General features: G+C 54.6%; 1 protein-coding gene across 1 annotated transcript in view; it reads left to right on the top strand.

The window, feature by feature from the left end:
- Positions 1-27,895, top strand: part of PIK3C2B (phosphatidylinositol-4-phosphate 3-kinase catalytic subunit type 2 beta) — a 66,071-nt gene that overhangs the window by 24,004 nt on the left and 14,172 nt on the right. The window contains 22 exon segments of the mRNA XM_042924759.1: positions 3,089-3,189; positions 3,788-3,942; positions 4,291-4,411; positions 7,328-7,439; positions 7,694-7,773; positions 8,157-8,220; positions 10,370-10,516; positions 11,138-11,171; positions 11,992-12,187; positions 13,221-13,343; positions 16,987-17,154; positions 17,689-17,800; positions 18,998-19,140; positions 20,688-20,876; positions 22,065-22,158; positions 22,314-22,408; positions 23,297-23,477; positions 24,515-24,622; positions 25,244-25,336; positions 26,393-26,522; positions 27,508-27,591; positions 27,594-27,643. Of these exon segments, the coding sequence (XP_042780693.1) occupies positions 3,089-3,189; positions 3,788-3,942; positions 4,291-4,411; positions 7,328-7,439; positions 7,694-7,773; positions 8,157-8,220; positions 10,370-10,516; positions 11,138-11,171; positions 11,992-12,187; positions 13,221-13,343; positions 16,987-17,154; positions 17,689-17,800; positions 18,998-19,140; positions 20,688-20,876; positions 22,065-22,158; positions 22,314-22,408; positions 23,297-23,477; positions 24,515-24,622; positions 25,244-25,336; positions 26,393-26,522; positions 27,508-27,591; positions 27,594-27,643 (2,580 nt within the window).

Raw genomic sequence — 27,895 nt, 5'->3', positions numbered from 1 at the left:
ATAATTTCGCTTTGACCAGCAGAGTATAAAACAGCACCGTGCCTCCATAGAAGCACAGGTGGGTTCCAGGGCAGCTTTGATCTTTTTTTCTGGCTTAAAAAAGTGTCAGCAGGGGCACGCAGGCAGCTCAGTCGGTTGAGCGTCCAACTCTTGATTTCAGCTCAGGTCTTGATCTGAGGATCGTGGGATCGAGCCCTGTGTCTGGCTCCACGCTGAGCACGGAGCCTGCTTAAGGTTCTCTCTCTCTCCCTCTGCCCCTCCCCTCCCGTTCTCACTCTCTCTCTTAATAAAAAAAAAAAAAAAAAGTCAGCAGCAGCATCTCCGTGGGTAGGACCTGAGGCCACTTTGAGTTTCACCCTTGGGTCTGGAAACCCTGGCTGCAGAGGGAGTCAAAAGTTACCTCATAACTGATGGCTTCCGTAGGAACAGCGTTCCACTTCATTCCGTCCCTGTTTCCTCCTTATCCATTGTTTAAGGGACACCGGGGCTTTCCCACCGTGTGTCCCAGTAATTGGGATCCTTCACAGCCTGGGAAAAGCCACGTGGTCCTTCCTTCCTGTGCTTCTGCGAAGAGAGTCCCCCAAAGCAGGATCGGTTTCTGGGACAAGTCATGACTCTGGAGCTCAGGGCTTTTTAAGGGCCCTGCTTGAGAGGTGGGGCGGCTCCTGCTATTTATAGGGACGGGGAGATTCCTGTTCCCAGCTCTGAGTTCCTCACCCAGAGCTGGGCCTGCTCGGAGTCAGGCCGCCCGGGTAGGTGGTCACCTCTGTCGCTCCCTCTCTCTCTCTCTCTCTCGCCTCCCTCCACTGCCTCGTCCTTCCCCCAACCCCTGTGTGTCACCAGGGTCCTGAGAGGGAGCTTGGTGCAAAGTCTCCTTGAAGAAGCTAGTACAGAGCAAGAGGCTCTGGCCAGTTCTTAAGGGGCAAATGCGGCCCTGGTCTTCCCCACCTCAGCTCGGTGCGGGGGCTCATCCCACCGGGAGGGGGGACCCCTTGGACCCGCGGCCTATCCCACCGCCCCGCTTCCGCCGGGCTTTCAGACGGAGGGACCCTCCTTATCCCAGGCCTGTGGAGCCAGCTCTGGAAATGGGTGGCTCCAAATGCCAGCCTGGTACCCCCACTGCCAGCCTCTGCCCGGCAGACTCCCCCAGCCAGCATCGGGCGATGCCACCAGGGCCTGCCAGCAGGGCAAACGTAAGTGGCTTTTGTTTTCTTATGGAGCCAGGGAGTGGTACTGAAGGGGCATGAAAATGGCCTTCAGTAGCCACTCTGTTCTCTATCCCCCTCGCCTTCCCCTCCTCTGTCTCTCTGTCTCACTGTCTCTGTCGCTCTCGCTCTCTCACCCTCACTTTTGTGGGTTAATTGCTGACAGTGGTACTATTGTTGTGAGCGGGACACAGGCTGGAACTTGGCAGAGCAAGGGCCTCACATGCCAACTGCCCCCGCTGCCGCCCTCCCCTCCGCACCCCTCCATCCTCACCCTGGGGAGCAAGGCTAATGAGAGGGGTCACTCAGAGGAAACAATTTGGATATTCAAATGAGGAGCTCAGTTGCTGCCATCTGCCCTTAGGGGCGGGGAGGACGTGAGAAGAGCCAGTGGGAGGGTGAGAGGTGAGGCTTTGCTATGTGCACAGGCCTGAGCTCCCCGGAAGCAGCTGTTGGCAGCGGCTGCTTTACCGGATGCAGGCTGGGGCTCCATCTGAGCTGCCATTCCCATGGGGTGGCCTCCCCTGGCGGCTCTGGGCAGGCCCGTCAGGCAGAGAAACCTGTCATGCCCCAGCTCCCCCCCCCACCACCACTTCCTCCTCCCTGGGGCTGGGCTGCAGGCTTCTTTAGGGCTCCTCTTGGTGACTGAAAACAGCCCTGTACCGGGAGGCAGGTTGAGTCTCATCCGAGGGAGAATCCCCACCACCACACTCGGTGTTCTCTCTGATGGGAACCGGGGCCCAGGCGGGCGCCCTGACATTCCAGCCGTTCACGGCCAAAAGGCTCAGGAGCCAGGTTCTCTCCTGCTCAGAAGGCCGCTTTGATGCTTTCTTCCTCAAATAGCATTGACCGAGAAGGCACGTGGGTCTGAGTCACTGCCTCCAACTGAGTGTTCTCGGTCTCTCTCTGCTTTGGGTCCCTGGGGCTCGCTGTCGATGCCGAGGCATTTGCCCGGAGCTGGGCTTCCCCAGGCACCGTTTGGGTAACCCTCTTGCCCTGACCTCTGAGCTGGGACTGGGAAAAGGAGGCTGCCTGCAGAGCTCCCAGCCACACCCGTAGAAGCACCCCCAGAAAGCCAGCCCGGTGACCCAGCTGTGCTGTGCGCTGCCTAACCTGCTTGAGCTTATTAGACACTGCCTCCCCGGAGAGGAGGTTTGGCCACACGCTTGTCCATCCCACCCAGACTTCCAGCCTCAGCCAAGGCTTCCGGGTCTCTCAAGTAAAAAAAAAAAAAAAAAAAAAAAATAATAATAATAATGTTTATTTTTGAAGGAGAGATACAGAGCACAAGCAGGGGAGGGGCAGAGAAAGAGGGAGACACAGAATCCAAGGCAGGCTCCAGGCTCTGAGCTGTCAGCACAGAGCCCAATGCGGGGCTCGAACTCAAAAACCACGAGATCATGACCTGAACCGAAGTCAGAGGCTTAACCGACTGAGCCACCCAGGCACCCCTCAATTTTTTTTTAAGTTTATTTATTTTGAGAGAGAGAAAGCATGAGTGGGGGAGGGGGAGAGAGAGAGAGAGAGAGAGAACGAGAGAGAGAGAACGAACGAACCCCAAGCAGGCTCTGCACTGTCAGTGCAGAACCCAATTCAGGACTCGAACCCATGAACCGTGAGATCATGACCAGGGCCAAAGTCAGATGCTCAACCGACTGAGCCACCCACGTGCCCCAAGGCTCCCTCTTTTCACTTGGCTCTTGGTCTCCTAGGACAGCTGATAAAGAGCTTCCTGGATTTCCCACATTTTCCTGGGGCCCTGAGTGTTCAATGCTTCAAGAGCCTTTATACCCAGAGTTTCAGGGTGCAGATCTGGGAGCAGCCCGCTGGAAGGGAAATGCCCTGAGGCAAAAGGCACTGAGTCGGCTGCTCTTCTCTTAAAGGTGGGCTCCCGGCCCCATGCTGTCACCAATGGCCATGAGTTGTTTGAGGTCTCAGAGGAGAGAGATGAGGAAGTTGCTGCGTTTTGCCACATGCTGGATATGTAAGAGTTAAAGAATGGGGTGTTGGGGAGGGCTCTGGGGGCTGGGGGTGGGGGAGGGCCAGCCCACTCAGAACTTTCTCTGGGAAGGAAAAAGAGCCACATTTAATAAATCTCAATTCATCACTATGGGGTGCTGCCTACAACAGGTGTTTGTGGGCTTTTTGAAATCCTAGAAGTTTCATATTTTGGACAAAGTTTACGAACCCTTGATCCAACAGCCACATTATCCCAAGGGCTTCAGGCTCGGTTGCCCCCAGGAGCAAATGCACCCCAGATGGAGATAAGAATATTACCTGGAGCTAACAGAGAAAGGAAATGGAGCGAGGAGAATTTTTCCCTTGAATTTAGCATGGAAAACTTTGTCACTATAGAACTGTCCCTACGCTCAGCTGGGCTTGGGAAACGTTACGTAACCGTAGCAAATGTGTCAAGAACATGGTTTCCCAGAGCTGCTTCCCCAGTGCCCCCAGCCTGGCCTGCAGACCTGGAGGGACAGAAGGGCCCTTGGCCTCAGGGTGGGAGGGTCCCAGCAGGCCTCTTCTCGACTGCTCTCTTCTGAAGGCACAGCGAGGGTCCTTCTCCCTCTCTTCCTGCACAGCCTTCGATCTGGCTCTGACATCCAAGACTACTCCCTCACCGGATATGTCTGGAGTGCTGTCACCCCCAGCCCCGAGCACCTTGGGGATGAAGTCAACCTGAAGGTGACCGTGTTGTGTGACAGCCTACGGGAGCCACTCACTTTTACCTGCAACTGTAAGTGGGGGAGGGGGTATGAGCATCCCTTGAGGTGGGGCAGGGATGACTGTGGTTTGGACCGTAGGATCCTTGGACCTCAATTCCCACCCCACCTGTGGCTCCAGTGAGGGGCAGTGGGGAGGCTCCTCTGGGGGACTGGCTCAGGGGCGACCTTTTTGGGCCCACGGTCACTTTCTCCAAGCCCGAATTATGTGTTTGCCTGCTTCATCGTGGTAGCAGTGGTGCTAGAGAATGCTTAGCCAGGAACGTGGTGGGGGGCGGCGGGGGGTCAGGAGGGGGACCCTGAGCCCCGCCTGCCCCGGCACCCCGCCCCCCATCATGGCTCCCCTGCCCTACCCCTTCCAGGTTCTTCCACGGTAGACTTGCTCATCCACCAGACCCTGTGCTACACCCATGACGAACTGAGAGATGTGGACGTGGGGGACTTTGTGCTGAAGCCCTGTGGGCTGGAGGAGTTCCTGCAGAAGTGAGTGAATCTGGGGGGGAAGGGGGCAGGGAGCGTGGGTAGGAAATGGCACCTGCCTTCTGGGCGGTAGGGTTTTGAGGGGGCTTCCTCGGGGTGGTGCTGGGCTCATGGCCCCAGGCCGGCAGCTCCTCCCTGATCCCGCTGCTGCTTTCTGGGCACACTCGCAGCCACGTCGCACTTTCCCCAGCGCTCTGTCTTCCAGCAGGGCTGGCCTGCTTCTGAGCCAAGTCTGCTGCGGAAAGAGCTTGGAGCTGGAAGCAGGCAAAGACTAGGTCATATCTGCTTGCAGACGTCTGCGTGTGGAGAGAGGCGTGCGGGGGGCTGCTCCTCTTAGGTTGTGCGGTCTCTTTACGGTAGATGGAGGACTGGGCAGAAGTGCCCTTGTGGAACCTGGGGGAGAAATTACAGTTGCTTCCTCCTCGCCCTGCCCCTGCCAACGAGCCTTTCCCCCTTGGCATGTGCAGCTGGTTATCCTCCTCACCAGAGGCTCGCCTCCAGCTCCTCTCCATCCAGTGCCCCCTGCAGCAGGCGGCCTCCCTGGAAAGTCTGATGTGGACCAGCTGCAGCCATCCCCTTCCGCTGCCCCGGGGCTCTGGGTGCCCCGGGCGGGAGGAGAGGGTGTGCACCCTTCAGATGGTGCTGTAACATCGGCCGGAAGGCAGCAGATAAGGAAAACAGAGATCTGCTTTCCTCCCCAAGCTTCTGGGGGTGCCCACTGTCCAGTACCCCTGACCGCTTGGAGAAAGCCCCCTGGCCAGTACCCCTGACCGCTTGGAGAAAGCAAGCGTCAGCAGTGGGAAGGGAGGGGCCCGGATGTCAGCTCTTAGTGCCACCACTTGTACGCTCTCTCTCTCTCCTACATCCAGGTCTAGATGCAACGGTGCTTGACCAATGACTAGAGCAGTCCTTGGCTGGTTTCTCCCACCTTGAGAATATTGGGGGACCTTTCTGGAACACTGAGGGAAAGCAGGGGCAGGGCCCTGCATGGCGCAACTCCAGGAACACTGTTCAAGTGTGTTCCATGGGCACTTGCTTTCCCTAGAAGAATAAGAAGGGGTCCCAGACTCAGGGTCTCCTGGCAGAGAGCACCCCAGGCACTGTCGTAAGGGACAAGGGACATCATGGATCACACCGATCTGGCTGGTTTGGGTTCTAGCTTGCCACCTACTAGTTGTAAGACCCTGATCCTCAATTTTTTCCCTTAAATGTGATAAGGACTGAGTGTGAGAATGACCCAAGGAGCAGGGAAGGACCAGCCCAAAGACCAGAAAGCGTGAGGATTCAGATCAGCTGAACACTCTTATTTCCCCTGCAGTTCGCCTAGTCCTTGAGCCCTCAGGGCTGAAGGTGGTAGATAAGCTGTGAGGTTCTGACTTCCTGTCAGGACCTAGCTGGAGTGTTCAGTGTGATGGGTGGGTGGATGGGTGGTCCTGGGGTCACGCCCCTCCCACTCTTAACTTGAATGCATCCAGAGGAAGGCCTTCCACAGAGAAGGTCAGTCAAGTCCCCAGAGGAGCCCAGTGTCCTTGACTCTTGTTCGAGGAGCCCCCCCCCCCTTTTCCACTGAGGCTCTTTCTTCCCCACCCAACAGAAAAGCCTAGAAGACCCTGAGCACAAGACGCTGCCTTGGGTGGGGGTGAAGACACTTTGGGGGTTCCAGAAAGTGGCTAGCTCCCAAGGAAGCCCTGTGGTTTCCTACCCTTGCCGAGCAGGGCCTGATGTAAAGGGGGCGTGGTGGGTCCAGGATGCAGGCTGCTCTCAGATAAGAACCTTGAGACAGTCCCAGGGGAGGGCTGGGTTTCCTGCCACCTCCCCCATCCCCAACCACACTCTTCCTTCCTCCAAGGGCACTCCCTCCAGACCTGCCCCCTGCCCAGCCTCTCCACCCCCAGGGTTTAGCCACGGCTCAGCCTTGGCAGGTTGGGGCCTGGATCCGAGGCTTGGCCCCTCAGGATGTGGAGAACCCCTTAAGTCCTAGCTGGACCCAGACTGGTCTCTCAGGCTGGCACCGCTTAGGCTTCTGCACATACTCCTCCCCTTTGCTCCTCTCCTCTCCCCTCCATTTCTGGCCTAGATTCCCAGCTCTGCTGAGGAAGGAAGTCCCTTTCCGGCTTCTGTTACCCAGCTGCTGGGACCCGGCCCAGGCCTGCAGGGCTGGCCTGCGGGACACTCATTCTGCCCCTTCTCTTGGGTTTCCTTTCTGACTACTGTGTGATTTGGGAGGGAGGAAAAGGCTGGGTCACGGAAGGACTCCTAGGCCTTCTCTGAAACTTGGGTAGACAGGGTCTCACTTGTTGTTGCTTGAGCAGTGAATGGCCTGCAGGTGGGTGTTTATCAGGAAGTCTATAGAGATTTGTGTTGTTATTCACAGTCAAGCAGGACCCATGGAGGAAGGGGAGAAGCAGACTTCTTAGGGTTTAGGAATAACAGACCTGGAATCTTGGTAGGTTTGTTTGGTTGGCCTTAGCACCCCAGTCACTGATGGCAGGGGGTGGGAGCCTCAGGACCACAGTGTGGGGAGAGTGTCAATCAGTGAGCTCCACACCTGAGCACAGGTGACATTCAAAGTGTCCTATATACCAAAGCCAAGAGAATGGGACTTAATCACTGCCCCCTCCCTCCGAGAAGTCTCTGTTCCCCACTCCTTCCAGAAGGTCCCGCCCCTGGAGTGATCGGTGATGATGATCCAGGTAATAAATGCCTAAGAAAATCAAAGTTTGTACAGACCAAGGTTAAGTGTATTAGGTGGCTTTTTTTTTAGACAGACCTCTGAGCTCTGCTCTGACAGTTTCCAGGAGCCCAAGTACCCTTCCCTGCCTACACCCTCTTATTTCTGTCTTCCCAAGGCCAAGGTATGCATCTCCCTTCCCACTGCATCCCCAGGGTGCTAATGGTCTTGTTCCCCTGTCCCACCAGCAAGCATGCCCTGGGCAGCCATGAGTACATTCAGTACTGCCGCAAGTTTGACATCGACATTCGACTACAGCTGATGGAGCAGAAAGCTGTACGCAGTGACCTGGCCCGGACGGTTCGTGTGGGGGCGTAGCAGACAGCTGCCCGGGGATGGGGAGGTAGAGGGGGCAGGAGGTGATGCGGAACACAGTCAGTGGGAGTAGGGGAGGAGCTCTGGGTGGAGGTTAGGGTACCACTCCTCTCTGAATAGGCCACTTCTCCCATCCAAGTACTAACCAGGCCCGACCCTGCTTAGCTTCCAAGATCAGACGAGATCGGGCACGTTCAGGGTGGTATGGCCGTAGACTGAATAGGCCACTTCTTACATAGGTGAATGATGACCAGAGCCCCTCCACCTTGAACTACCTCGTCCATCTGCAAGAGAGGCCAGTCAAACAGACCATCAGCAGGTGAGAGTGGGTGCCATCTTGGATGTGGGCTAAGCAGGAACTGTGAGGGGACCCCAAGAGATAACCTTGCTTACCTTTCTACCAGGGGTTCTTACAGGTGTCAGGGATGAGACCCAAGAGTATCGTAGGAGAAGGTCCCCACTCTAGGGTGTGTTACATCTTGTCCCTCTAGTACTTTGCCATCACTCTCCAGGTGAGGGGTGGCGAAGCAGAAAAGACTCACCATCCTTCAGTCTTCATGAGGCTTATGGAAAAGAGTGGGAACCCCTTTAAACTAGAGTCTGAAGCCTGAGTTGTGGGAAGGGAGGGAGAGAAGAGGTCTTCCAGTACACCGGGTCTGTCCTGACCTCTCCTGTGACTTTTCCCTGTCCCCAACTCCCCAGGCAGGCCCTGAGTCTTCTGTTCGACACATACCACAACGAAGTTGATGCTTTCCTGCTGGCTGATGTGAGTATAAATCCCGGGGCTGGCCCAGCTGCCCAAAGCTCCTCCCCTCCTTTCCCAAAGTCCTCCTGGGTTCCTCCAGCCCTAATGGGATCTGGAGCAGACACTGAAAATCTGTCAGCAGGGCACTTCTTGCCATTCCCCCAGCCCTGGGCAAACCAAGACCGCTGGCTGTCGGGCAGCTGGCAAGTGTGGTTACAGGGGTTCTGCTCCCCTGTAGGAATAGGCCAAGAACCGTGCCCTGATCCCTGTCTCTGGAGTAGCGTCTCCAGGGCTAAGGGGCATAGAGTTGTCAGCTGCTGTACTTGAATGTGCACCGGAGTGTACTTCCTGTGAGCAACGCTCAGGAACCTCAGATTTGAGACAGTCTGATGTGCTGGTGTCGCAGGTAGAAAACTATCAGGAGGTGAAGGGTCTCAAAGGTAGGGTAGGGCTTGGATTCTCATGGAGTTTTAACCCTTAAAATCGTGAGAACAAACATCTGCCCCAAATGTCATGGAGCTTAAAAACAAAACAAAACAGGGGTGCCTGGCTGGCTCAGTCGGTTGAGCAACCGGCTTCGGCTCAGGTCACGATCTCGCAGCTCGTGAGTTCGAGCCCCGCGTCGGGCTCTGGGCTGACAGCTCAGAGCCTGGAGCCCGCTTCAGATTCTACGTCTCCCCCTCTCTCTACCCCTCCCCTGCTCACGCTCTGTGTCGCTCTGTCTCTCAGTAATAAATAAATGTTAAAAAAATTAAAAAACAAGACAAAAAACAGACAACGATCTTCACAACCAATCCCTGTTTCATTGATCCAGTTAATAGTGGACCTCGGACTCTTCGTTTTGGGGGAGTTGAGCATTCCATCTAGCTCCGTCCTCTACCCACCACCAGGATCCCTTCTCTATCAACCTCTGCTCGAACATTTACTGTGATGAGGGCAAAGGTCTCTGAACACCTCTTGTGTACCAGTCTGGTCCTACCTTAGTGGCCCCTATGGGTAGAGAAGCCTAAGGATCATCTTAGCCTTCGGGGAGTTTGTGTTCCTGCTAGAAAAATGGAATAGTGGGGCGCCTGGGTGGCTCAGTGGGTTAAGTGTCCGACTTCAGCTCAGGTCACGATCTCGCGGTGCGTGAGTTGGAGTCCTGTCCTCTGAGCTGCGGGTTCTGTGTGTGTGTCTCTCTCTCTCTGCCCCTCCCCACTCACTCGCTGTCTCTCTCTCTCTCCCTCTCTCTCAAAAATAAATAACCGTTTAAAAAAATTTAAAAAAAAGGAAATAGTAATATAAAACTATTTGTTGGGGCACCTGGGTGGCTCACTTAGTTGAGTGTCCGACTTCGGCTCAGGTCATAATCTCACGGTTCATGAGTTCAAGCTCCAAGTCGGGCTCGCTGCTATTAGCTCAGAGCCTGCTTGGATCCTCTGTCTCCACCTCTCTCTGCGCCCCCCTGCTTGCACACTCGGGCGCGCGCGTGCTCTCTCTCTCTCTCTCTCTCTCTCTCAAAAATAAATAAGCCTGTTAAAAAACTGTAAAGCTATTGGTAGACAAAACAGGATGGTAATGAATTCGTCAAGGGCTCTTGGAGAGTGATAGGAGGACCGACCAAGGAGGACTCTGGGAAGGAGGCTGATTTTCGCTGGTCCTTGACTTGAACTTATGCAGGTAATCAGGGCAGGATAAGTGAGGGGATTCCCAGTGAGGAGACTGCGGGAGCCCAGGTGCAGAGAGGAGCACAGGGGCATGGCCTGTCTGTGGCGCTGAGATGAGATCCCCCGGAAGCTCTAGGGGACAGCGTGAGACATAGGCTGCATAGGCAAAGGGGCCTGAATATGGTCCCTGGCTTCCTTGCTGTTTCCTATGGATTGGTTTTATTAAAACTGCATGTCTCTGGGGGATGTGTTTGTGTTACGTGTTTATATAGTAGCTGCCAGAGGGGATCTGGGAATAAGAGGCCGTTCAGGGAGGGTGGCTGGAAGAAGCCGGGAGTGTGGGCGTGGCTCACTTAATTCAACAGGATTGACAGTTCGCTAACTCCGGATGTTTGAAAATAAAGCATGGGAGTCCACTAGTTACTCCTGAGGGTCGTGAACCCCCACTCCTCCCAACCCATTCCCCTCAACAGGGTGGGTGCTGGGGTGCTTGCCTGCCAGCCTCACTGGGCCGCCTCCCACAGGGGGACTTCCCACTGAAGGCCGACAGGGTGGTCCAGTCCGTCAAGGCCATCTGCAACGCCCTAGCCGCCGTAGAGACCCCTGAGATCACCAACGCCCTCAACCAGCTGCCCCCCTGCCCCTCCCGCATGCAGCCTAAAATTCAGAAGGTAACGGGGACCCAGAGTGTGGGGAACGAGGAGAGCAGTATTCACAAGTAACGAGGTGATTAGGTGCCCACTTACTAAAAAGGTCTTCTCTCCACCTCCATCTTTCATGTTTGTAGTTGAGCCACATGAGTTCTTGTATCCCTTCTTCCCGAAGGTGAGGGTGGGCTAGGGTCTGCCCCCCGGATTAACTGCCAGGAGCTCAGCCCAAAGGCTTTATTCATAATCACCCAGGCGTCGCCTGGCACTTTGCATACCCGCCAGGGTGCAAAACCCAAACCTTCCCCTGGCTTCTTCCTGGCTTTCTTCTTTCTGGCTTCTTCCTGGCTCCACGACTCCCCACTGGGGGCCCTGTGCCTCGCAGACAGGCACTGTGAACTGGAGTGGAGCAGCCTGAGGGTTGGAGTGTCTCGTTTGGGTGGATTTTATCCTCGGCCCGGCTCACTCTGTCCGTCGCATGGCTCTGGTACAAACCATGACGCTGTCTCCCCCGGGGAGTCTCTGCTCCTCCAATTACAGTCCAGTCCCGTCCAGATGAGCACAGCTGTTGAAAAGCCCTTCTTCCAGCTGTGCCGGAAAAGGCCACAGCCCTGAAGCTCCCCTCCCTCTCCTTTTCCCCAATAGGATCCCAGTGTCTTGGCTGTGAGGGAAAACCGAGGTAAGGGAACTGTTCTCTGTCTGCATTCAGTAGGGGTGGCTGAAAACAAGGCGCTGCCCAGATTCCTTTTTCTCCCTTGGTCCCCTTGATTTATGAGTCCAGATCTGCCTCTGTGTGTGTGTGCGTGCGTGTGTGTGTGTGTGTGTGTGTGTGTGTGTTCCAGCTGGAGAGCACATTTCTTTCCACAAGATGTTTCCTCGTTATTTTTACTAGTTATTCCTGTGGTGTCCCTGGGAGATGGTGGTGAGGATAGGATGAGGCAAAGTTAGCCCTGGGCTCCCGATGAGAGAACTCTCACTTGGGTTGGTTGCCATTATTCTCCATAACTCTTGCCTTTGGAACTCAGAATGGAGGGGCGCGGGGGGGAGGGGGGTAATAAGGAATTTTTTACCTGGAGTCTTTCAAGTCCGTATCTCCGGGATTCTTGGTCAATGATTCCCAGTCTTTTGGATTTCATGAACTAATAACGTGTCCCACAAAGCACTGTTTTGGGGACCAACGTAGAAGCTGTCAGCTTTTATTTTGCCAGGCAACGACTTTTAAAGTTGTTGGCGATAATCATTCCTGCTATTTCCCAGAAGAAAGGACATTTAACACAAAATAAGTAGCAATACGTAAAAATAAGGAGAAGGTTTGACATTGAGCATCATTTTATGAGAAGCTCCTGCTTTTTTCCTCTCATTTCACCACGGATGGGTGAACCTTGTCAGGGCTGTTAGAAACCGACTGGCATTTGGGGGCTACCTAGCCAGTGCCATGGCAACAAGATGGGGCTTGTTGAGGCCTCGTGACCTTTCCTTCTGACCCCTTCCTTTCACAGAGAAGGTCGTGGAAGCTCTAACAGCTGCCATCTTGGATCTGGTGGAGCTCTACTGCAGCACTTTCAATGCCGACTTCCAGACAGCCGTGCCCGGGAGCCGCAAGCACGATCTGGTCCAGGAGGCCTGCCACTTCACCGGGCCCCTGGCCTTCACCGTCTATGCCACCCACCGCATCCCCATCACCTGGGCCACCAGGTGAGCCCAGCGGGCTGAGTTTGACTTGCAGGTGGCTTCTCCCGTCTGCTCGCATCCTGAGTTTATGGTCTGAGGCATGTGGTGCACCTCGGCTGAGCGGGGTGTGGGTTGGGACATCCCCAGGAGAGACAGAGGTCCCCCAGTGGGGGTGTGGAGAAGAGGCTGCAGCAAGATGGATTGAGATGGACCCGATCCTGCTGTGCCCGCTCCTTGCTGGTTGGTGCTGGTTGCATCGGCATCCCTGCCCCCCATTTATCCAAGGCCAGCTGATGGAGACACTGCGACAGATGGCCGCTTCCCAGATAGAGTGCATGCCCCAAGGCCAATGACTGCACTCCCTTGCAGATGCACAATGGGAGGGGGTGGGGAGGTGGGAGATGACCCTTTGTGGGGAGTTCCCTAGGCCTGCAGGGGTGGGTGGAGGGGGACGTTCTTGTGGTAATCCTCAGCTCCTCTGCCTGGTCCCCTGCATCCAGGGCCTAGGGGAAAAGGCATTTGGCTCCACCCCCACCCTTTCCGGACCCCCCTCCCTCTCCCTTCCCCCTCTCTCTTTGTTCCTCACTTAATGTATTCCTCTGGGCGATTGGCGAAGAACAAAGGAGGCAGCCTGGGAAACCAGGGCCTTCTCTGACCTCTTCTGTCAGGCACCTGTCACGAGCCACAGGGACCCCCATGTGTTGGCATTCACTTCGGCATATGTCGATTTCATCCCCCACCCTGGTCACCTGCGCATGCGCCTCTGTGCGCAGACACCCCATGGGCTGCATCCGACTGTAAGGAGGAGGCTGCACGGCTAGTCCCCATAAAGAAGGGAGGAAAACCGAGGGCCCAGCGTGGAGCCTGAAGCTGGGCGGAGGGACCCAGATCGAGTTGCTTCTCCTGGAGCACGCTTTCGCAAATCCAATTTGGCTGTCCTGTCCCGTGACCCCAGGGGCCAGGGAGGAGTTTTAGCAGGAGAAATGGAGCTTGGCAGAGGTCGGGTGACTTAGATGGGGTTTGGGAGCTGAGTGTCCTTGCTCTCTTTCTGTTGCAGCTATGAAGATTTCTACCTCTCCTGCTCCCTCAGCCATGGCGGGAGGGAACTGTGCAGCCCCCTGCACACGCGAAGGGCTCACTTCTCCAAGTACCTCTTCCACCTCATCATCTGGGACCAGCAGTAAGCCCACCCCCCACCCCCCAGACCCCAGGGCCGGGGCCCCTGCAGACCCACACAGCCTCCTGCATGTCCCCACCTCGCCCCGCCCCTACCCCCTGCATTAGACCAGGCTCCATCACTAACCCTACCCAAACAAGTCCGGCAGCCTCTCCACTCCCCAAACCTTTATTATTTTTTAATGTTTATTTTTGAGAAAGGGAGAGCACGAGCGGGAGAGGGGCAGAGAGAGAGAGGGACAGGATCCCAAGCAAGCCCACGTGTGGGGCTCGAACTCACCAACTGGGATCATGACCTGAGCGGACGAGTGAAGTCCCACACTTAACCGACTGAGCCACCTGGGGCGCCCTTACTTCCTTAACCTTTAAGTGGGGACACCTATCATTTCTACCTCTCAAGTTGTTATGAGACTCCAATGAGAAATATCCACAAGGACTCTCTCTGTACACCATAAAGGATCATATACAAGTTTAGTAGCTTTAATAATAATTGGTTGTCTTGACCTTGTCTCCCTTAAAAGGTTTAACTAGTCTGAGGGATTCTCATCCTCTTCCTTCTTCCCAAAGTTTTCATAGAATGCGGAGCGGGGCCTGTGCTTTCTTCCTCCGAGATAGGAAAGGAAAGGTCGTCCAGAAGAAAGAATAATGGCCTGGGAGCCACAGGAATAAAGCTCTATTTCTAGATCTGTCTCTAGACCTATGTTCCCTTTTGCCTCTCTGTGCCTCAAACTGTAAAGTGGGGACATGTGTCTAATTCAGAGGCAGTTGTGGCATTGAAATGAGATAGGTTATATATATAACTATGAAACCACAAGCACAAAATAGTATTAATCAGCATTTATTAACAGTAATTTGCTATTGGGATGTCAGGCGTCAGCCAAGCAAAGCAAGAAGGAAATGGAGATGAGCGGCCTTGAATGGTACTCTGCAGGTGTCTGGCTGCCCCCTGCCTTTTCTGTGCTGCGCACCCCCCCCCAACCGCTGTCAGAAAGCCCCTTGTTTGCTGCCCCCCCCCCCCCCCGTCAGCGTCACTTCCCCAGACTGACTGTGTGTCAGTCCTTATTTGCAGAGCAGAACTGGAACTTCAGTATTTGGAGTGCAGATCAAAGACTGAATGGGGTCCTTGGGGAGGCCAAGGTTGCCAAAATAGGTCGATGGAGAGCCTGTGCAAACCCCGGGAGAGGAAGGTTATTGTACAGGTGAACAGCTTGGGGGGGCAGACCCCTTCTTCTGTCTTCACACATGTGGAATTTAGAGAGCAAAAAAAGTATAAATAAAGCTTTAATCAAACACCTGCCAGGGCAGGAGAGACTCCTTGGAGGCAGGGGATGGCTGCCTTAAAAGGCTTTGGACTTTTCCGCTTCCCTCCCTCTGGCCTCAGTTACTACCGCTGCCCAGAGAGTTATGCTATACGGTGCTCCAGTCTGGGCAGACCCCACAAAATTGCCGTTAGACCCAGGAGTGGAGGCATCTTGGCCTCTCCGACCTCAGCCTGCCTACTCGGTGGGCCTCCTTTCGCTCCCTGTCTTGGATTCAGCCTCGAATCCCAAAGGGCTGGTTGCTGCCTATAGCCTTTTCCTCTCAGCACTCCTCACCCACGTGCCCCATGGAGACTCTTCGCACTTTCCTGGTCAAGATCAAGGCATTTGGGAGAAGACGCTACAGTGTAGGGTTCAAAGCACAGGCGTGGGCGCACTCACCCTTTCTTACTGTAGGTGGAAACTTGGGCATAATAGAGCTTACCTTACAGGGCTGTTTGAGACCCTTTGGGACATTGCAAGCGTGTGGCACCATACCTAGCACGTGATAAAAGCTTTCTTCTTCTCTGTTGTCATCTTTGTAGCTGAGGAAACCTTCTCCGTTCTGGTTTCCCTGTTGCAAGTGACTTACACAGTGACTGATAAACAGAGGTATCTGTGCATGCAAATCCTGTCTGCATGGCCCAGTTCCAGGGCAGAAGCCTCAGGTCACATAGCAAAAAGCACACAACGTAGACAGCCATCACACAAGGGAAACTGTGTTCTCCTCTCCACTGATGAGGAAACAGGTGCAGAGATGTGAGGCGTTCCAAGGTTGCAAGTGGCAAAACCAGGACTGGAACCGGCACATCCCAGGAGCCCTTCCTGGAGGAGGCAGCCCTTGTGATGTGATGTTGAGGAAGGGCTGCAGAGGGAGGGAGAGGGCTTTCTCCGGCAGGGAGGAGGTGCAGGCTGCAGTCTGTACTGGTTATCCTGACCCGCCCCAGATGACAGTCGTGGGAGAGGTCTGGGAATGCCAGGCAGACTCCAGCACTGAGGAGAAGGGGACTCTGGCTGGTTCTAGGGCTCGGGGCTTTGGTGTCTTCACTCCCCTTTGCCTCCAGAGGCAAAGCTGGAAGCCTCTTCTCGGGCTGACGAGAGAGGGGTCGGGGCCAGCCCCCTCTCCACTTTGCTGTGGGATCAGCTGACTCCTGTAGCAGCAGCACAGGGATCAGCTAACTCTCAAAATAGGCCCAGCAGTCGCACTCTGCCTGGCCTCCCCCCCCCCTCCCCAAGCCCGGCCTGGCGTGGCTGCTGATGGGGCCCTAATTATAGCTGCGGGCCCCCGAGTACAGGCAGCTGGGGCAGAGCAGGGCTCTGCCAGTCTTTGGTGGGTGGGAGGGAGTGCCTCACTTAGGTGGAGATTTTCCTGCAGGAGTGAGGGGTAGCAGTGGAGGGAGGCTGCTTGATCAGGAAACTGCGACCCTGGGTTGGCTGCCCTGCCTCTGTGCCCTCTGGCTGGTGGGGAGGGCGTGACAGTATGGACTTTGGCCCAGGGACAGCTTCCCCAAAAGGTAACGTGGGTCCTCCCTCGCTTTCTACAGCTTCCCTCCTCTCTCTATCTCACTCCACCCTGGCTCCTTATCCTGAAGTTGGAGGGAGTGGCTGGGCATGATTCCGGGACCGGGGCCACCCCCGGAGAGCACTTCTGGACTTGGGTAGTGGCAAGGCTTATGTGGCTTAGTTCTTATCTCTGGCCACTTTGCTTCCTCTGCCCCAGGGACTTTGGGAAGCCTCTTCTCTTTATCCCTTTGGCTTTGAAAATGTTTTGGGGTGAGAACAAACCATCTGGTGCCCTGGGGGTTGGGAGAAGAGGGGACAGGAGAGGACAGACATGTGGGACGACTGTCTGGAGGAGGGTGACCTGAGGGCAAAGAACACACGGCTGCTTCTTCCTGGTTGCTTTCAGCCTGGGGAGTGGGGGAGGGATGAGGATTGTTCAGTGCAGAAGGATTCTCAAAAGGAGCAGCTTCTTGGTGACCCTCTGCAGCAATTCTAAAACAAAGGAAGGAGTATGGCTCATAGTATGGAACCTGCAATCACCTGTACTCTGAGGTGGCTCTGGCTACCCAAGTTCTGTCTGGTCACCATGGGGAGCCTCAGAATCAGGATGTCAGCGTCACTGTACTGAGAGGCTGCAAAAAGCAGCATACTGTGCTTCTGGGAGCACCCCGTAGGGGTTTTGCCTCTGGTTCAGGACCCGTCCTGGTTCCGCAAGGCTTCCCCAGGGAGCACGTCTGATATCCCAAGAGACAGGTCAAGTTCTCGGCCTCCACTTGACTTCCTGGGCCACCTGTCCTTTGAAGCCCCAGGATGGCACCTCCTGATTTGGTTTCCTGTTCTCCCTAGGATCTGCTTCCCTGTGCAGGTGAACCGGCTGCCTCGGGAGACCCTGCTGTGTGCCACGCTCTATGCTCTGCCCATCCCCCTGCCTGGGAGCTCCTCTGAGGCCAATAAGCAGCGGCGTGTGCCCGAAGCCCTGGGCTGGGTCACTACCCCACTCTTCAATTTCAGGCAGTACGTGGTTTTCAGGGCAGCGGCGTTTTTGGCCTTGGAAAGGAAGGAGGGGGATAGAGAGAGGGGCCGCACTGACCAATGCCCCTTGGGAGGGTTGGCCACTTGGGGCTCACCAACAGAGCCCAAAGGGCCGTGGCCCTGGTGGAGGGGACCAAGGCACGGGACTAGAGACCAGGACAGTTCATGTAACCAAGAGCTTTCTGGGCAGGACTTGGTGGCACAGGAGGTGGCATGGAAATGTAGTGCTCCAGTAATGTGTTATCCGGCTCTGTCATTGGAGGGGCCTTAGAGGTCATCTAGTCGAGCTCTCTGCTTCATGGGGCATCCCAACTACCAGGTCATCCAGAGACTTCCTGGAAGGGGTGTGCTTTTTTAGGACCTAGAAGAAGGAAAAGCCTATGGTCTTAAGGGGAGGACGACAGAAAGGAGTTGGGTGATAGCTTCAAAGGCAGATTTTTGGATGGGGGAGCAGGAGGAAAACCACCTCCTTTGCCATTGCATTTGTTGGCTTATCCCCCCCTCCATCCTCCCTAGAGTCCTGACCTGTGGTCGGAAGCTTCTGGGCTTATGGCCAGCAACACAGGAAAACCCCAGTGCCCGTTGGAGCGCGCCTAATTTCCACCAGCCAGATAGCGTCATCCTGCAGGTGAGACTCCAGCCCCGGGGCCCTCCGTCCTACCCACTGCTCAGGACTGCTCAAGAGTCAGCTGCATATTTTCTACCTTCAGGTTTGGGCTAGAACGGTAAGAGAAAGAACTGGGCCATTGGGCACAGGATGGCGATACGATCAAAGCAGCTGGGTGAATGTGGTTGGACCGGCAGTCCCGGAGTGGGAGAGTTCTGTGGAATCTGTGTGCCGTCTCCTGAAGGTCAACTTGGACTTCAAGGAGCCTGAAGGCAGGGGCCTGAGCACCCACCCCCAGCCAGAGCTCAGTGTTGAACCCTCATGTTGCTGAGTCTGTTAAATCTGAGCTGTTCCCCCTTGGAGCCTGAGGGGAAGCCCTCCGGGAGTCCCTCAGTGCTCTACGGGATAGACCCATTCTCTGTGGAGAGGAGGAGGGGGTGGTTAAGCCCAAAGCCTATTTACCGGCTTCTGGCTCCCTTTTATGATCACGAGATGCTTTGTTTGGTATGGAATATGGAACATCAAAGTGGATATAGAATGAAATAGAATGATAGAGAGTGGAAGCTCCAGAGACAGGCATCTTTGTCTATCTTAACTAACTGTACTCTGTACTCAATGCCCAGGACCTAGAACAGTGCTTGGCACATATCAGGGGTCAATAAACATCTGTCGAAGGAGGGAACGTAGAACTCTTTTTGAGAACCGGCTCACTCAGCTCTGATACCCAGTTTCGGAGGATGGACACCGGGTAGCATAGAGCAAGGGGACTCAGGATCACAGGGTTTAGAGTTGGTAGGGTCCTCACCGGGCGTGTGGTCCCACCTCCCATCAGGCAGCAGTGTGGTTCCAGGGCTCCTGAAGGCTCCCTAGCGTTGGCTTGGAGGCTCCCGCTGGCTCAACCTGGTGACAGTTCTGTTCAAAGTTCTGGTCTGGGGCCGGTCCACCCCCCCCCCCCCACGGATACATCTCAGCCCACCCTCTTTCTCAGTTTCCCATTTTTCTCCCTCTCTCTGTTTTCTCACTGTTTTGCCGGAAGGGACTTTAAGGACCGCCAAGTCCATCAGCATTATTTTATAGACAAAGAACCTGCAGGGAAGGGGAGGTGGGGGAGAAGGGCAGGACCCCCCGTGTGCAACAGAGAAGCTGGAGACCCGGGAGGTGGCATTCCTCACTCACCTGCCTGTCCTCTCTCCTCGCTTCTCTGTTGCCATCTTCCAGATTGACTTCCCCACCTCAGCCTTCGACATCAAGTTCACCAGCCCCCCTGGAGACAAGTTCAGCCCCCGCTATGAGTTTGGCAGCCTCCGGGAGGAAGACCAGCGTGTGCTTAAGAACATCATGCAGAAGGAGTCCTTGTACTGGTGGGTCCTGGGGTCTTCCCCATGTGTGGCTCAGGCTCTGTTCTATCCGACCTCTCACCTGCCAGCTCAGGTTCCTGCCTTGGGAGCGGAGGTGGAATGGAGTGGGCGTTGCCCCTGGGCAGGAAGCAGGAGGGGGAGGGCTCTGCTGAGGGCAATCTCCAGGCTTTTTTTCATGAGCTGACACTAGGCAGAATGGAGAGGCCAGGGTCAGGAAATTAGATCTAGGAATGCCCATCCCCACCGTGGGGGCCTGGCTCAGACTCAGTCCTCTGGCCCAGAGGACCAGAGCTTTCCCCACGCCCCAGATATGCTGTCTACTACCTGTTGTATCCATGGGGGCAGCTGGCTCCCGCCCTCACCACCCTGCCTCCTCCTGCCCCTTCCACACCCACAGCCTTTGCATTTCTCTGGCCCTGCCACTTTCCAAAAAGGATCGGGTGTCAGGGCAAGCTGGCAGCTCTCAGGGGTGAGTGAGTCCAAGCTGATGTCATCCCTGGGGCTGCTTTTCTCACTAGGATTGGAGGGGGTCGGGTGAGGAACCCAGAGCTGGATTTGCTGGTAGGATGGGGCTCCCGCCCTGCCTGCTCTCCCCGTGTACCTCTCTGGCTCCTGCATGGCCCTAAGGCATGTCTGTAGGGGGAGGGTCGGGGGACAAGGAGACAGGGCTCATCTCATGTCCCACCCAGGGAGCCAGAGTAGCTGAGTGACTAGGGACCCTCCCCACCCCCACTCCTCTGCTGACCCCTTGCTTCATTAGCCCCTCTGCTCCTTTCTCCCATTAGACACCTGATCTCAGGCAAGGCTTAATTAGCTGTGGGTTCTATCAAACCTCCAGCTGGCCCCAGGAAAGCCCCAGAGGCTTCACAGCCATCCAGACCCTGACGTGTGGGGACCACTGCCCTCTGGTGGCTCAACTTGGGAGTGATGTTCTAAGGGCATCCACAGGAGGGGTAGCAAATTTGGTGCCCTTGGCCTTTTTGTCTGTCTGACTGAGAGACGTCCCGAAATGTCAGGATCAAAGATCCTGGCCCCAGTTCCCAATCTTTGCTTCACGCATTGCAATCACCCTAGGGATCTCTTGAAATGTTATTTATTTATTTATTTATTTTCGAGAGAGACAGACAGAACGTGAGCGGGGCAGGGGTAGAGAGAGAGGGAGAGCGAGAATCCCAAGCAGGCTCCATGCTGTCAGCACAGAGCCCAATGCGGGGCTCGAACTCCCGAAACCATGAGATCATGACCTGAGCCGAAACCAAGAGTTGGACGCTTAACCGACTGAGCCACCCAGGCACCCCTAGGGATCTTTTGAAAATACCGACGCCTGGTTTCCCCAGATGCCTGGTTTCCCCAGGCGTTCTGACTCAGCTGGTGTTCCCTGTGGCCCAGGCGTGGGGACTTCACAAAATTCCCCAGGTGGTTGTAATGTGCAGCAAGGTGTGGGGACCTCTGAATGGGAGAATGTGTAGCATTCTCTTGGAGAGTAAGTAACCCTACCCTCTGGCTGAAGGTGTTCTCTCTCACCTCCTCCCCTAACACCCTCACCGCAGGCTCACTGATGCTGACAAGAAGCGCCTGTGGGAGAAGCGATACTATTGCCACTCAGAGGTGAGCTCACTCCCCCTGGTGCTCGCCAGCGCCCCCAGCTGGGAGTGGGCTTGCCTGCCCGACATCTATGCTCTCCTGAAGCAGTGGACCCACATGAACCACCAGGATGCCCTGGGGCTCCTGCATGCCACGTGAGTTGTAACACCCACCTCTCCTGACCATGTGTCCTTCCAGAAGCCGGGGCTTAGCCCTGCCCATTGCTAACCTGAGCCAGCCCTGGGGAAAATGGTAAAGTGGGCTAGGAAATTCAGGGCTCTTTCACTTCTCCTTTTCTGCTTTTTCTTTGTCTCATTTCCCCGCAGCGTTCTATTGTGAACATTTTTCAAGCATGCTACAGAACTGAAAAATTTGCAGTGAACATCCATGGACCCGCCACCTAGATTCTGACCGTTTTCACTCTTTGCTATATTTGTTTTATTGCGTATCCAACCATCAATCCATCTTCTTTTGTAATACATTTTAGTCTAAGCTGCAGACATCCTCCTTCCCTCCCAAATACTCCAGCATATCTATATCATTTAACTAGAACTCAGTATTTGTTTTTTCTTTTGAGGCCAAATTTACATACAAGGAAATGCCTGAGCCTTAACCTGTACACTTGCTGTTGATAGGCGCACGCACACCCCTGTGTAACCCAAACCTTACCACCTAGTTCAACTTTAAAGTCCTCTCTCCCTCTTTCCCTCCGAAGGGTCCTCTGGGGACATGTGCCTCCCAGTATCAGACCCCTGGGCTGCCTTTTCCAGATGGTCCCCAGTATTCTTGACTTCTTTCGTGCTGCTCTTAGTAATTAAAATGTACCCGATCCATGTGTCTTGCCTTCAGGACTTTTTGAGGCAACGTTTTTGCTAATCTCTGCTAAACTAAATTCTGCCAAGGGGGTACTGGCTTATATGAAACTCTGTGATTCTCCATTCTTCGCCTGGCTGGTTTTGCATTAAAGGATGGTACCAAGAAGACGCAATCATGCTTTAATCCACACAGGGGCTCTCTGATGATGGGAATTTCTGGCACAGGGGGAGTTAAGGAGACGATCTTCAGGAATGGGGTTGAAGACCTTGTCCGGTTTTCTTTAAGTCCTACCAGGAATGATGGTGGCCACCCTCCTGTTTCCCCAGCGGCCCCATGCCGGCTCTGACCAGGAGACAGGGCCATTCTCAAGGGTTGCTCTCCAGACAAGGTGCTGAGGATTGCAGATTCCGAGAGGCCTTGCCTTCTCTCCACCTGTGTCTCTGAAGCCCAGGTGTGAGGGTGCTTGCTTACTCCTGTGTCGCAGCACCCGCGACTGGGTCGTCAGAGTGCTGGGCTCTGTTTTGTAGCTTCCCGGACCAGGAGGTGCGTCGGATGGCCGTCCAGTGGATCGGCTCGCTGTCGGATGCTGAACTCCTCGACTACTTGCCGCAGCTCGTGCAGGTGGGCAGACCGGCCTTCCCTCCAGTTCTGATGATCCCCTCCCCGGGCCCCAAGTCAGTCTGCATTGTCCTTGTGGGACCCAGGGTCCCCAGGAGAGTGGCAGGTGTAGACTGAGGACAGTCAATACATCGTCCTACTCCCATTCCCCTCCACAGGCCCTGAAGTATGAGTGCTACCTGGACAGCCCCTTGGTGCGATTCCTCCTGAAACGAGCCGTCTCGGACTTGAGAGTGACCCACTACTTCTTCTGGTAAGACCGTGTGTGGAGGTGGGAGGAAGACCTGCATCTTTAACTCGGGAGTATGTTACTCTTAGGTGTGCAAGGGCGGGGAGCTAAGCCGTCTGGGTCCCCGTGTGTTGCTAACTTACTATGTGGCCACGGGCTAGCACCTTTTCCTTGGTGGGGGGAAGGGGGTCTCAGTCCCAAGGGCACAGCGAGGATCATCCCTGGCCCTCCCTTCCACCCACACATGGCAGAAATATAAAGGGGGTGCCTGGGTGGCTCAGTTGGTTAAGCGTCTGACTTCAGCTCAGGTCACGATCTCGCGGTTCATGAGTTCAAGCCCTGCATCGGGCTCTGTGCTGTCAGCTCAGAGCCTGGAGCCTGTTTCAGATTCTGTGTCTCCCCCTCTATCTCTGCCCCTCCCCCGATTTCGCTCTGTCTCTCAAAAATAAATAAAAACTTCAAAAAAAATTAAAAAAAAAAAAAGAAATATAAAGGAGAGGGGTGCCTGGGTGGCTCAGTCGGTGAAGTGTCCAACTTCAGCTAAGGTCGTGATCTCACAGTTCGTGGGTTCGAGCCCCGCATTGGGCTCTCTGCTGTCAGCACAAAGCCCGCTTCGGATCTTCTGTCTCCCTCTATCTGCCTCCCCGACTCTCTCTCTCTCTCTCAAAAATAAATAAACATTTAGAAAATATATATAAAGGAGAAATGAAATGCCGGTGGGCTTTGAGCTCTAATAAAGGCAAAGTGGACACAGACTGGGATGCTAATGAACACTTCTGTATGCGTGCAGAGTCTATTTTCCTCCCAGCTTTGGGGTGGGTTTTCCAGGGAGCTGGATCTGACCCCATCCCCCCGTTACACACCCTTACCATTGATCCCCAGTCCTGACTCCCCACTCCCTTTGCCTTGCAGGTTGCTGAAGGATGGCCTCAAGGACTCTCAATTCAGCATCCGCTACCAATATCTGCTGGCAGCCTTGTTGTGCTGCTGTGGCAAGGGGCTGAGAGAGGAATTTAACCGCCAGTGCTGGCTTGTCAACACCCTGGCTAAGCTGGCCCAGCAGGTCCGAGAGGCTGCCCCATCTGCACGGCAGGTGAGTGGGGTGGGGCTGCCTCTACCCATTCTGGTCCCCGGCTTTTGTCACTAGTCATTAACTCCTTAGAAATCCTGGCCAGCAGGATGGTACTTGACCATCTATGATTTAGGGACTGGAAGGAGGTGCCTCTGCCTCTAACCTACAGGCCACAAAATTGACAGTCTGCAAACTGGATACAGCCCATGGATGTGTTTTGTTTGGCCTGCAAAGTATTCCATTTTTATTTAATGGCTTGCCTTAAAGGCTAAGCACATTTGTGTAAGTTGTTCACTCCACAAGAGCACTCAGCCAGAGAGGGCAAGTGTGGGCTGAAATCTAGTCCTACTTTGTTCACTGTGCTATGAGGCGTAGCTCAGGGCTGCCGCTACCCAGAGCAGGGACCTTTATCTGTTTTTGTACAACCAGGCTGTGTTAGGCCAACAGTGTTCTTGGATGCTAACATTTAAAAATTGGGAGAATTTAGGGGCGCCTGGTGGCTCAGTCGGTTAAGCGCCCGACTTCGGCCCAGGTCACGATCTCATGGTCCGTGAGTTCGAGCCCCGCGTCGGGCTCTGTGCTGACAGCTCAGAGCCTGGAGCCTGCTTCGGATTCTGTGTCTCCCTCTCTCTCTCTGCTCCTCCCCCATTCATGCTCTGTCTCTGTCTCAAAAATAAATAAACATTTAAAAAAAAATAAAAATAAAAATTGGGAGAATTTAAAGTCCAGATTGCCGGCTTTTCTTGGCAACAGCCTGAGCAGCACCACCCCCTTGAGATGCACCTGCTCTCTCAGTTATTGTAGCCTGCCTCACACTGTTGTGTCATCTGCCTCGCTTCTGTAGCTGTCTGGGCTTGCTGCCCACGCGCTGTCCCAGGCATGACACCCCAGGCTGGGGTGCTTTTCCTTCTTCATGGTCTCCTGGGGGGTGTCCGCACTTCTCAGATGGCGGTTTTCATACCAACCACTATACGGCGCCCACCTCTGGGAGGCGCCTGGTTCCTAGGGGAGCTTACGGGCACCCCTCTGACCCCTACTCTTTCCCCCCTCCCTCTCAGGGGATCCTCCGCACGGGCCTGGAGGAGGTGAGGCAGTTCTTTGCCCTCAACGGCTCCTGCCGCCTGCCACTCAGCCCTAGTCTGCTGGTTAAGGGCATCGTGCCCAGGGTGAGTGACTGGTGGGTTTGGGGCTCTTGGAGCAGGGAGGGCTCGTGGAGGCGAGGCCCTCCCACCCTGGTTATTGACAGATAGGAGGAAGAAAGGCATATCGGGGCCACTTCTCGGCCCTCGCACGTACGGACTTTTGTCTGACAGCCGCGCAGGCTGGAGGAATTGGGTCGGGGGCTGATGACGCTGCGTTTGAGTCCAGGCTGGTGATAATGACAGCAGCTGTCCTCTGTCACTGCCGAGTACCGCCCTGTGCCCACGCTGTTCTGAGTGCTTTACGCTGGTTATCCCATTTTACCCTTGCACCCCTTACGAAGTTGGTACTGTTGTGAGCCCCATTTTACAGAGGAGTAAGACTGAGGTATAGATGGGAGTCACGTACTAGTAGGTTGTCTGCCGAAGGGATGGGAGCGTGGATGTCAGGGCCGAGGCCGTAACTAACCAAAGCAGGGCAGTGGACCCAGCGGCGGTGGGGGCGGGGGGTGGAAGGAAGGAGTGCGGGCTCCCGAGAAACCCGGCACAAACAACGAGCAGGCCAACCGGCAGCAGCTTGACCCACGATGCTGACGCCATTTTCCTTTGTGAACCCCCCCCCACCGTCACTACTCTCTCCCATGGCAGGACTGTTCCTACTTCAACTCCAACGCCGTCCCCCTCAAGCTCTCCTTCCAAAACGTGGATCCCCTGGGTGAGAACATCCGTGTCATCTTCAAGGTGAGGACACTTCTCAAGCCTGGGGGATGAAGGTGGTAGAGGGAAGGGGAGAAAGGGGGTCGAAGGGTGTCAGGAGCCCCAGGGCAGTTCTCATCCTCTTACCCGGTGCTACCATTTCCACATGTGGAAGACTATCAGGTGACAAAGGAAATAGACTAATTCTGCATGGGCGCCGCGGGCTAGGAACAGAATGTTGGCAGGTGGAATGAGGCAACTGGCTGCTCCGTGTACCAAAAGAAGAGCTTTCTAGGGGGCAGGGCTGTCCCGACAGTGAATGGATGCAGTGGTGATCCGCTTGTACCCGAGGGCATTCAAGCAGAGGCTGAATCACTGCACCACAGCAAGGTTGAAAAGGAAATTAAGATAACAGGTGCAGGTTGGACTAGGTGAACCCTCAGGTCCTTTCTGACGGATGCATCCATACAGCTGAGGAGTAAATGATAGTCGGAGAGCAGATAATCCAGAGGGGGAGGTGAAATGCATGTATGCGACTTTGTAACTTACTTATTGGCCGTGTGTAAGTTCCACATCCAAGGTATAAATGCTCCAATTTAAAAAAGGCTTGATGGGGCGCCTGGGTGGCGCAGTCGGTTGAGCGTCCGACTTCGGCCAGGTCACGATCTCGCGGTCTGTGAGTTCGAGCCCCGCGTCAGGCTCTGGGCTGATGGCTCGGAGCCTGGAGCCTGTTTCCGATTCTGTGTCTCCCTCTCTCTCTGCCCCTCCCCCGTTCATGCTCTGTCTCTCTCTGTCCCAAAAATAAATAAAAAACGTTGAAAAAAAAAATTTAAAAAAAAAAAAAAATAAAAAATAAAAAAGGCTTGATGATCAGGAATTTGAATTCAGGTGGGGATGTGGGATTGAAGAAAGGGCCGAAACATCACGTGGGCAAATGCGATTACTGACCCATCTCTGGTCGGTTGAGCTGGTGTGAGGTGAGACGGGAGGTGGGAAAACTGGACGGTCCCCTGTCACTGTTTGGGCCAATGTGGTTCTCTTGGGGGGTCTGGGAGCGGGGGGAGGCAGTGGAGATGAGCTCTGGTCATTTTCTTCCTCCAGTGCGGGGACGACCTTCGCCAGGACATGCTAACCCTGCAGATGATTCGCATCATGAGCAAGATCTGGGTCCAAGAGGGGCTGGATATGCGCATGGTCATTTTCCGCTGCTTCTCCACTGGCCGGGGGAGAGGTCAGTTTGGGAGTGGGTGGAGGGCACCCCTTTGGTTACTGGCCTTCTGCCCGTCCCCCAGCATGAATCGTGTACTTCTCCAGAAGAAAAAAAAGGGCAAGATTATTTCAATAGAAGCTGTGGGGATGGCATTGAAAAAAGGAAGGCACGGCAGAGCGAGAAACTGGAATAAAATAAAACAGACTGACAGACATAACAGCCAAACTATTGTGTAGACTTTGGGTTCTGATTCAAACCAACCAACCATAGAGAGGTATTTTTTTGAGACGCTAGGGGGGAATTCAAATATAGACTGACTCAGGGTAAAGAATAATCGTTAATTTTTTGGATGTGCTAATGGCATGGTCGTTATGTCCTTGTTAGTTGTACTTGAAATATTTATGAGTGAAATGACAGGTCTGGGATTCGTAACGGGGCACCTGTCTGGCTCAGTGGGTAGAGCATGCAACTTTTGATCACAGGGTTGTGAGTTCAAGCCCCACATTGGGCGCAGGGCTTACTTTAAAGAAGGAAAAAAAAAAAAAAAAACCTCCAAGAAGGAGGGAAAAAGCAGGGTTGGGTGGATGAAATAGGTGAAACGAGATTAGCAAAATGTTGATAATTTTTGAAGCTGGGTGATGGTTATGTGTGAATTCATGATACCTTTCTCTATTCGTACGTGTGTGTGTGTAACATGTTCATACGTATATATGAATAATTATTCTTGAACATGATTCGCATATTCCCATAGTAAAAGTTAGTTCATAGCCGCTGCTCTTTTTTTGTTTCTAAGGGAGACCAAAGAGTCCCAGGGGCCCAGTGTGGACAATGAGGCTTGGGGAATGGTATTCCTCCTAGTGCTATCCTTTTCCCCTTATTATCAGACTTTGTCCAAATATCCTAGAGCCTAATTTACAGGGAAGCATCCAGCGAGGCTCCTGTGGTTCTCTCCCCGCGGTCCCCTTTGCTCTGCCCTGGAGTGCCCTACCCGTGCTTTCTCTCCCAGGGATGGTGGAGATGATCCCCAATGCTGAGACGCTGCGCAAGATCCAGGTGGAGCACGGGGTGACCGGTTCCTTCAAGGACCGGCCCTGGCGGACTGGCTGCAGAAACACAACCCCGGGGAGGACGAGTATGAGAAGGTAGGGTTGCGGGTAGGGGCGAGGCAGGGTGGGGTGCGCACACGCACAGAGGAGACGGCTCAGCTGTGCCGGGAGGAAAGAATTTGTCCCCTGAGCCACTGGAATGCTTCTCCTTCTATCCTTCTATCTTCCCCTTCTGTGGCTATCCCCTGCTTGATGTCAGAGCTTGTGTTTTTTAAAATAAAGAATAAACCGCTCATGTCACTTCCCTGTGTCTGAAAAGGTAAGTCCAGCTTCCGTAGCCCGCTATAC

Source organism: Panthera leo, chromosome F3 (genome assembly GCF_018350215.1).
Source record: "Panthera leo isolate Ple1 chromosome F3, P.leo_Ple1_pat1.1, whole genome shotgun sequence".
Taxonomy (NCBI): Eukaryota; Metazoa; Chordata; class Mammalia; order Carnivora; family Felidae; genus Panthera; species Panthera leo.
The sequence above is the reverse complement of the archived record's forward strand: the minus strand, read 5'-3'. Positions and strand labels throughout refer to the sequence as shown.